Source organism: Camelus bactrianus, chromosome 17 (genome assembly GCF_048773025.1).
Source record: "Camelus bactrianus isolate YW-2024 breed Bactrian camel chromosome 17, ASM4877302v1, whole genome shotgun sequence".
NCBI lineage: Eukaryota > Metazoa > Chordata > Mammalia > Artiodactyla > Camelidae > Camelus > Camelus bactrianus.
The window spans coordinates 2,105,078-2,115,254 of NC_133555.1; the positions used below are offsets into that span (position 1 = coordinate 2,105,078).

The 10,177-nt window shown below is 62.8% G+C and overlaps 1 protein-coding gene across 2 annotated transcripts in view; it reads right to left on the reverse strand.

Moving 5' to 3' along the window:
• IQSEC1 (IQ motif and Sec7 domain ArfGEF 1) overlaps window positions 1-6,962 on the reverse strand; it is a 103,156-nt gene extending 96,194 nt beyond the window's left edge. The window contains exon 1 of one of the 2 annotated variants that reach the window (XM_074344235.1): window positions 6,483-6,962. In XM_074344235.1, the coding sequence (XP_074200336.1) occupies window positions 6,483-6,550 (68 nt within the window). In that variant the 5' untranslated portion in view covers window positions 6,551-6,962. Of the gene's footprint in view, window positions 1-739; window positions 863-6,482 lie in introns of those variants that run through there. The other variant, XM_074344234.1, reaches the window with a different exon arrangement.
• Between the last annotated feature and the right edge of the window lie 3,215 nt (window positions 6,963-10,177).

Consider the following 10,177-nt stretch of genomic DNA (forward strand, 5'->3'; position numbering starts at 1 on the left):
TGTGTCCAGAGCTGCCCCCACCCTGGGACTGTCCCTGCAGTCCCTCCTGCCCCGGGGATCTGCAGATCCTCAGGGTTCCATTCTGGACCATTTTAGGAAGAAGCTGAAGTTGCCGCGGGTGTGGGAGCTCCCCAGGGGACATGCTCAGACCACTGCTCAGCTGGGGAAATGGCCCTGGGGGAGTGACGGGGAAGACCTGCCAGGGCAGTGTCCTCCCGGCATAAAGCTGACCCCGTGGACTGACGGACGAACGGGAAGCCTCTGCCCCCTCGCCCGAGCCTCCGCGCTCACAGTGTGTGCTCCCCGGGGAGGGGCGCAGCCGCACCAGCCGCGCTCCGGGCCCTTTGCCGCTGTGTGACCTCTGCGGGCCTCAGCTCACTCAGCTGTGAAGTGGGTGTGGGCCACAGCCCCTCTTTCTCAGGGTGTTTGTGGGGCCCCGGACGTCCCCCCTCCAGGGCATGGGGCTGGTCCAACCCCCAGGGGAGCGAACGAACTTCCCGCCTGCAGCTGAGACTGCCTTCCTGGCAGCTGCGGGGAAACACCTGGGGGACCGGGCCGGCTGCACCCTCCAGGCAGTGAGAAGAGGGCGCAGAAAACAGTTCCCGGAAGCGGCCACAACTCCGACAGGAGCCCCAGAGACCCTCCCCGGGGCTGCTGCCCCCCACAATCAGCAGCTCCCCCCAGGTCTGCCGGGCGGCCGAGCCCCCTCCCCACCCCTGGACGGGCAGTCGGTACTCACAGTGTCACCCGGAGAGGCCAGGGGTCTCCCTGGAGCCCTAGCGCCCTGCTGCCTCCGTGGCCCCTGGGGACAAGCTGCCGGGCCCTTCCCACTGCAGGGCCTGACCGCCGACTTCCTCCCTGCTCAGCCCGCATCCAGGAAACCACGCCCTGGGCACCCTGGGGACCCTGGGGCTCCTGCCAGCCCTCTGCCCAGGGGGCGCCCTTCTTCGAGGACTGGCCAGTCCGAGTGCCCCAGACCAGGCAGGCCCCAGAGGCTCCACTAGATAAATAATACAGATCCTCCCTGCTGGTCTCTCGTGACCGATCCCGTTTCGGGGACACTCGAGTTTCGTCCAGGCTGCTTTGTTCAGAGTGCCAGGCCTGGCTGGGTCTCTGGCCCGATGGGCGCTACCACTCTCACTGAGGGCCAGCCCGAAGGACAAAGGCACAGGACAGGTGGCCTGGAGGGAGGCTGCCCTACTTAGTCTGAACGCAGGCCCACACGGGACCTGGGGTGGAGGGGCGGGGTGCTCAGCCTGGTCCCTTGTGGCTGGGTGGGTCTCTGAGGCCTCCATGCACTCAGCTCCTGTCCCCACACTAGTGGTGCCACCTGGACAGCCCTTGGGCCCCTCCCGACACTGCCTGGCCCATCCCCCACTCCTGGAGGCCCTGCCCAGGCCCCTCCTCCAGGAAGCCTCCCTCCAAGAGCGAGTGAATTGCTCCCCCTCTGAATTCCCACTGCCCACAGCTGCTAGTACCATCTCTCTTTGAGACGGGGCCACTGACTCCTGACCAGTCTCCCTTTTCCCCCACCCCCTCAGCACCCACACCCTGCCCTCTGCACTGTCTCATTTCCTCATGGCAGCCCAAATGATTGTTTTATAACAGAAAGCACATCGCATCATTGTCCTGCTTAAAACCCTGCCCTGTCTCTCCTTCAACCTCAGTAAACTCTCAAGTCCTCAAAAGAGTCTGGTTCTGGACCCTGGGGATGGCACATTCCTGCCTCCCTGACCTTTATCCCAAATGCCCGGCCTCAGGGCCTTTGCACCTGCTGTCTTCCCTCCTGGAACCGTTCTCCCCCAGGTCTCCCCAAGCTCACTCCTTCCTGCCACTCTTGACTCAAGGCCACCCCCTCTCACACAGGCCTTTCTGTTCTTTCTCTTGTTTGTTTTTAAATGGTTTTATTGAGGTATCATTCACATTCCATAAAATTCACCCATTTAAAGTGTGCAATTCAGTAATCCCAGCATATCCAAAGTTGTGCAGACATCAACCACAATCTAAGTTTGGAACATTTTCATTGTCCCAGAAAGAAACCCTGTCCCCGTGAAGCAGTCACCGTGGGCACCACGCCCCAGCCTGGACAAGCACAGCCTGCTTCCTGTGTCTGTGGACTTGCCTCTTGCGGACAGTCACGTAAATGGGACCATACACTCTGTGGCCTTTCATGACTGGCTCATTCACGTAGCCTGGTGTTGTCAAGGTTCATACCTGTCACGGCATGGATCAGTGCGTCATTCCTTTTTACGGCTGCCTCGCATCTCACTGTACGGACAGACCCGCTCGGCAGTGGCAGGACACCGGGGAGAGGCTTTTCCGGAAGGACCACCCAGGCCACGTGGCCCTCCTGCCCGGTCCCTCTGTCACTCCGCCCAGCTTCATCCTCTTCCTCGGATCCCTGTCAGAAGACACCTTCGTCCGCCTGTTGCGCTTACTGTCCCTCTCTCGCCTGAACGCCAGCCCCATGAGGCCCGGCTGTGTGCGCACTCGCGGCCGGACCCCTGGGCCTGGTGCACAGCGGGTGCTCAGCCTTTCTCGCCACCTGCTGGGTTGCTTGTACCCACGAGATGCCCCTGCCTGGTTCTCCCACGGCAAGTGCCACCCCCACGGAGAAGGGCCTCACCGATGACCCTCACAGGGACCCTATGACTAATAACAGGCCCGTGGGCCCAGGCTCCTCCTCTCCCGGCGGAACGGGGCCCCTTCCACGGCGGGTGTGGGCGTGCACGCGCGGTGCCGGCCACTGAAGAGTCTTCAGCTCCTGCACCAAGACTCCGCGGGGCGCAGGCCACGGGGCCACGCGTGGGGGCGGGGGCAGGCAGGCCTGCAGGGCTGAGGGGAACCAGCCCTGCCTGTGAGGGGGAGCAGCCAAGAGAATCCGCGCAGCGCCCAGAGCAGGGAGGTGAGGGCGCACTCCGCCCTGCCCGGCCCAGGACCTCCCGCCAGAGCTGGACTTGGCTCTCGTGCCCAGAGAGTGGCCGGGTCCAGAGGAGGTGAGGACCGGACTGGAGACCCCATCCCCAGCCTCAGGGAGTCCTGGCCACTGCAGACAGAACAGGGGAGCAGATGGGTTAGGGGCCAGAGCACAGGGCCAGCACCCTGCGAAGTGTGTGTGTAGGGCTAGGGTGGGGGGCATCACAGGAGGAGAGGTGCCAGGCTGGGAAAGACCCTCCCTGCCCAGAGAGCCCAGGCCCGGCCAGGCTGGGAGGCGGGGGCGCTCCCAGCCCCAGGAGCTGTGCGCACAGGCCTCCCACCGAGGGACATCAGATGGCTAATTGTCCGGGAAGCTCCCTGGAAGCTCCCAGAGCCTGGCTGCCAGCTGCTCCCCAGCCCGCCTCCCCAGATGTACCACCGCAGGGAAGGGGCCTGGGGCAAGGTCTGCTCGGCCCTTCCCCCACCGCCCCACCCCCACCCAGCAGCCAAATGCCCCACTGGCCCCACTGGGCCCTCAGGGCAAAAAACGACCTTTCCTTCCCAAAATAATGCCAGATTCCGGAGAGACTTTACCACCTGACCCCAGAGGCTGAGGGTTACCAGCACCACAGAGTGACAGACAGGGCTCCTGAGGTGTGTGTTCAGAGACAGGGCTCCAGGCAGCACCCACCCCGCCCGGGCAGCCTGCGGGCAGCACCTCATTTAATCTCAGAACAGTCACTTCTCCTGCAGGAAGGGCTGAGCCGGTTCCAAACTCAGGTCGGCCTGACTGCTAAGCTGGCTCCACTGGCTTTGTCATCTGCTTCCGGACTCTGACTCCCTCTGGGGAGGGGAGGGGACGAGGATCACTGGCTGCCAAGCCAACAGAACCCATTGAGGGTCTCCCCAAGAAGCCCGCCCAGCTCGAGATGTTTAGGAACTGGCCCCCGAACGCTCATCTTACCACCTCCCATGGGCAGTTCTGACGTCCCTGTGCCCGGCTCCTTGGAGTTCTGTCCAGGAGACGGTTCCAAGCCCAAGGATCCCCTCTCATAGACCTGAGGCCCAGGTTCCAGAGACTGTGCCCCTGGCCTCCAGGCTGCAGCCGCGGAAGCCCCAGGCAGAGGGCCAGGGCCGGCCGGCAGCCTCTCCCCACACACCTCGCGCTTTTCCAGATGTGAGCGGCCTCAGCCAGGGCGACAGGCGCACACGAAGGGGAATCTGAAGACGCAAGTGGAAAACTATGCGCTGTCCGATCACAACCCTCCAATTTGTCCCTGCGGCCGCCGCCAGCCCCGCCTCGGGCCGCAGACCTGCTGACTCAGGTCTCCCCTGGCAGCGGAGGGGCCTGGGATCCCGCCGAGGGCCTGCTCTGTCTGTCAGTAGGTCTGTCGGTCTCAGGGAGTGGCCTTCGCCCTCTCGGGAGCCCCCAGCAAAATGGGGTGGGGGTCTGGAGAGCAGAGCCCGTCGCCTCGAGCCTGGAGCTCCCAGGGCCCATCCTCCCTGGATAACCACACGGCGCCCTGTACTTACGGGTGCTAAGTGAGGGTTTGGGGCAAGCCCAGCGCCAATTATGGTGTCCACGCCCACCCTGAGTGGGTCCTCTGTCACTGACGGCCAGGTAGCCACCGTGCCAGTGTGCACACCAACCCCGCACCACAGGCCTGCTCATCGCCACCACATGGCCAGCAGTGCCCACAAACACTCGGTGGGCACTGACCACGAGCTGCGCCGGCCCTCATCCCCGCCCTGTAGATGAGGAGACCGAGACGTGGAGAGGCCCGTCTGCAGGGCTCCATGAGGCTGGGATGCTCCTGCTCAGAGGGGTGAGCCCCGGCGGAGCACGGTGGGGCCTCCCAGGCCTGGGCCCACTGCATCCTGTCAACAACCCCTGAGATTTCCAGAGCGCCCATCCCCGGAAACCACGGGTCAGAACAAGACACAGGAAAATCCTTCTGCAGTTAGTGGGAAAGGCGCCCAGGGGCTCACCCTGCCTGACCTGGCCTCCGAGGTGCCCGCCCAGGGAGGTCTGTCCCAGGGTCTACAGAGGGACAGGCGGCTGCTGACTCACTCCAGGGGTGAGCTTTCCTCTCTCTGTTCCCACAGCCAGCCTGCATCACCACCCAAGAGAAAGCCTCAGTCCTCACTGTCTGCCCTGTTTCCCTAAAGCCAGGCCCAAGGCCTGTCCCTGAAAGGCCTCTCATCCTCACCCACCCATCCATCCAGGGTCCCAAACACTCTGACCCAGCAGCAGAGACAACTGTGGCCATTATAAGATAAGATGGCCTCTTATCACAGTGAGCATGACCTCGGTAGCTGGGTTTCCCTTTTTCCCTTGGCTGCTAGGAAGCTCAGCACTTTTCATCTCGGCTGAAGGACCCCAGGACCCTGCCTATCTCTGTTCCATTCTATCCCCCTCCCAGGCCATGACATCCTATACTACATTGTGCTTTTCCTGATCCTGATGTTTTATTGTTTATTTTACTGTAGGTATTTTCCTATAAGTGGTCACAAATATTTTGGGAAGGAGAGAAGGCAGGCATGCAGGCAGGAAGGAAGGAAGCAAGGGGAAGTTTGTATAGTTTACATACAGGTAATGAGGGTGGGAAGAAAGAGGGAGACTCTTCCAACCCTTTACCTTGAAGTGAAAAATATGCCCTAAGGTGTTGTCCAAATAGATGTCTTCCAAATAGATGTGGCCCCTAAGCCCCTCCCAGCTCCTCTGCAGGCTGAGGCTGAGATCCGGCCTCCCCTGACATCACTCAGGATCGGGCACGCTGTTCCTGGTCTGAACCCTTTCAACAGCTGTGGGGGCTGGGGCCAGCTCGGTGGGCGGGGGCGGGGGTGCCCCCCCAGGGGCACGTTCTGCTCTGCCTCCCGCTCCACCCACTGTGCAGGGCTCCATCCGGGCACACCTCCCCCGCTGGTGGGGGGAAGTCCAGTAGCAGCGGCAGCTAAGCTTACCCCACGCTGGCCTAGTGCCAGGCCCTGCCCTTTGTTACCTCATTTAATCCTCATGCTAATCCTGTAAGTATCTGCAGGTGGGAACCTCTGGCCAGAAACGCGAGGCCGCTTCACCCCACCAGAGCCAGGAAAATGCGGGAGGCCTGGTGCCTGAGTCCGGGCTCGGCACTCAGCAACCGTGTGGACGATGGTGTGAAACAGTCCCGCACGCACTGTGTTCTGAAGGAGCCCCACCGGTGGGTGACAGCTCAGAGAGGCTGGGGGACGGGGCCAAGGTCACTCAGCTGTGGCCAGGGCCAGTGTGCTGTGTGACAAGCGCCAGCTCCTGTGCCCACTGGCGTGTGCTAGCCACGCTGGAAGTGCCAGGCACCCTCTGGTGCACCCGGGCGGGCGTGCTCCTGGACCCTCCCCCCTCTGCCTTAGACTCTGACTTTCTCCAAGAGTGTCAGGCGGGGCCTGTCCTGCCTCCATCCCTGCTCCCCGCCAGGCCAGGCTGCCTGGACCTCACGGAGCCAGTGCAACCGGACCAGCCTGGTGCCCGCCCGCCTCCACCCGCCAGGCAACAGCCACAGAGCTGCGTCCACACACGTGTCCCCTGGTACCTGAGGGTCCTCACAGAGATGCAGTACTTCCACATAAGGCTCCACACGGCGCTGCCACCACCCTTCATGCCTGGCTAGGTGGGCAGCGGGCAGCCTAGGGTCTCCTCCGGCCAGTGGGCTGGCACTCAGGTCACTTCCTTCTCCATGGTGGGAAGAAGAAAGACAGGCCCGAGCCAAGGGAGGGGGAGGCGATGGCTCCCACAGGCCACTGCAGGTCCCCGCCACCGGCCTGGCTGTCCCCAGGCCAGCCTCTGGGCTGTGCTGGCCCTGTCCGGCAGCTCCAGACCCTCCTGGCCGAGCGGCCCTCGCGCACCAGACCCTGTGGCTTCTGCACAACCTTGCGCCTGCCTCCTGCCAGGAGACAGCAGTGGCTGTGGGCCAGGGGAGCAGTGAGTCACTCGGGGCGGGACGGTGGGGGGCGTCCACCCGGTGAGGGAAGGCGCAGCTGCCCGGAGCCCAGGGGCTGGTCCTGCGTCCAGAGGCTGGCCTGGGGCGGGAGAGGCTGAGCCGGCGAGGAGGGCGGTGGGCGGTGGGCGGGGAGGCGAGGGCGGGCCCACATCCTCCCTCATGTCCCCAGAGGCCTAAACCCAACACCCGCCGCCCGCAGCCCTGCCCACTAAAGCTCTGGCCAGGACACTGAGAGGGGCTGTCTGCCCTCGCTCCTGGAGGAAGCCTGGGGTGGACGGAAAACAGCAGACACACAATCGGGCTGCTTCCTGGGAGAACACGGCCCACAAGGCTCTCCAAAGGGTGGGAGAGATGGGGTTTCCAGCCCTGGCTGGAACCCCTCCTCGCCTGGGTGTGCCTGGCCCCTCTTCGGCCTCAATTCCCCAGACCACTTTGGCCTCGCGGAGCCCTGAGCTCTCATCCAATTCTCCCACCCACCTTATGGAGTGGGTTTTATCATCAGCCCCATTTCACACATGAGGAAACCGAGGCCCCGAGGAGGTCGCTCACCCCAGCTCACGGCCCTGGGAAGTGGTGGAGGGCGACATGACCACACAGCCTGGCTCTAGGAGCCTGTGCTGGCGCAGCCTGTGCCTGCCGGCCCCGCCGTGTGGAGGCGGGTCGCAAGGGGGACTGAGGGTTGCACCCTCAAGTTGCGGGGTCTGGGCCTTTCCAGAAAGTCTCCCACTGGAGCCCCTGCCCTCGTCCCCTGCCAGCTGCTCCCAGGCCCAGCCCAGGGCAGACAGCGGGGCTTCCCAGGCGAAGCCCCAGGGACAGTGACTCACAGCTCAAGGTCAGTGTTCACAGAACCCACTTCTCCCCACCCACAGCCCCCAGGAAGTCCCCCAGAGGGCAGGGAGACCCAGATCCTGGTGCCTTGCAGCCCCGGGCATCACGCTCAGCTGTCCAGGGGTCCCCAGGGCCCCCATTTCACCCACGAGGAAACCAAGGCTCAGGGAGGGGCATCACCTGCCCGCAGAGAGTCAGGGAGGGTGGAGCTGGGCTTGACCGGGTCTCTGTCCCTGGGCCCCCTGCCCTGGCCTGTGCGGAATGGGAATTTCGTCACGGATTCCAGCCCGATTCACAGTGAGGATAGCAGCTGCACGCCTGTCTGTCCCTCAAGTCAGGAGAGAACTTTTTATCTGACAGCAAGATGGACTTCTCCAAGGGCCATGGCCTGGGGAACCCAAATTCTCTCTCCTTGTTATCAGACACCACCGCTGTGGACCCGTCTACCCCAGGAGCTCCTCCGCAGCACTCTGGGGAAGTGGCTGCCTATCCTCAGCTTGAATACCCTTGAATACCCCCAGCGATGGGAAACTCACTACTTCTCAAAGCTGCCCATTCCACTGTGGGCCTCCTTTGACCTGAGGAAACTCTCCCTTCGACAGAGGCTGCCTGTCACCTTCCATATTGCCTTCGATTCCCCGTGCCACCCGGAGCAAGGTCTCCTTTCAAGGGTTTATCTGGCCTGTCCTCCCACGAGTGGACGTTCTCTCAATGCCTTTTGTGGGTGTAGGCAGCCTCCACTTACACATCTCTACCCACTCCTGCACAACACATCTACCCACCCCCGCCCCGTCCCCCGACCATCGGCACACTCAATCATCCATTCATATCCATTCTCACCTTCCTCCCTCCGTCCCTCCCTCCGTTCCAACCACCCCTCCATTTATCCCCTCCCCGACTGTCCATCCATCCGTCTATTTCCCTTCTTCCACCCACCTGCTCGCTCACTCCCCTTTGTCCCCACAGGGTCAAGAGCTCTAACAGGGGTTGAAGGAACCTCTTTCTCTTCTGGTGCCCCTTCCTGAGACCCTCCCAGTCTCCCTGTCAACCCCTTGCTTCTCACTTAGTCCCCAGGTTTCTACCCATGACCTGCCACCTCCCTGGCAAACTGGAACCTTCCTTACCTCTGCCCCATGCCCTCACGTTGCCCTCTAGGCTCTGCTGTCCCATGTCTCCTGGCTCCTGCAGCCCCAGGCTCTGGGGCAGACTCCGCACCAGGGACACTCACCACCCCGCTGGGAGGAGTCATCGTCCCACACACCTTCCATGCTGGCTCTGTGCCAGACACCAGGCACGGCAGGCACTCGGCAGAGAGGGACAAGTGGCACTCCTGGCACTGGAGGTTATCTCAGAGAGTGTTATTTTCAGGACCAGAGGCTCAAGACCCTTGTGGGGGCCCCTTCCAAGTCCCTCTCATCCTGGAGGATACTCCTGGCCCGTCACCAAAACCCTGGAGGGCCTGGACCCCCCTTCTTCACCCCTCCTCTTGGCTGCATCCACCTGGTCCATTGCCTTTCCAACAGCATCGAGTTAGGGTTTCCCTCCCCCTACTTTACAGACGGGGAAACTGAGGCACGAGGATGGGTGCCGCTTTCTCAGCTCCCAGGGTGTCGCCGGCTTCCTTGGCCGGATGGGCTGGGGAGACTGTCCGAGGGTTTAGGAAACCCCTGGAGTGAGTCCGCGGGCAAAGAGGCGCTCACTCAGCGGCCCCACCACTCAGCAGGGCCAACCCACGAGCCACCTCCCACACTCTCCATCACGACCACCTTCTGCATCCCTGGCAGCCCCCACCCCACGGCCATCACTCTGGTCCAGCCTCGCACCTGAGCTGCACACGGCCCCGCCCTCACTCCCCACCAGCCCAGGGGCTGATGGGACGGCAGCGGAAGCTGTCACATAGCAGTGCCTGGCGGGGTGGCCCAGGGGTGTGCTGGGGCTGCCCCGCCGTCTCAACCCTGCTCCCATTAGGTCCTCTCTCAGCCTCCCAACAGCCCTGAGGGGTGGGTATCATTATCCCCATTTTACAGATGAGGAAACTGAGGCTCTGAGAGCTCTCAGGCTTCCTGAATGCTGACGATCTTCATCAGTGACAGTGGCTTGTCCTTGAGAACGGGGACAGACTCCTGATTCATCTGACTCCTTTGTCCCTACGTGTGTCATCTCTCTGAGCCTCAGTGTTCTCCCCTCCAAAATGAAAACAAATGTCCCTCCCCTCCTGGCTGGGGCGAGGAGTGGGATACGGGCCGTCTTCTGAAGGACAGTGTGAGCTCACGTCAGCATCATTTCAAAAGCCCCCGGCACCACTGGGCATGTGTGAGGGGCCCAGTGACCACTGTCCCTCCTCCCTCCGTAGTAGGACACAGGGCCACAGCAGGAAGTGGTGGCGGTGGGAAGCGGGTCGGCGTGGAAATGTTGACACCCTCCTCTGTTCCCTCTCCCGGGCCTCTGCGGAGAGCTGG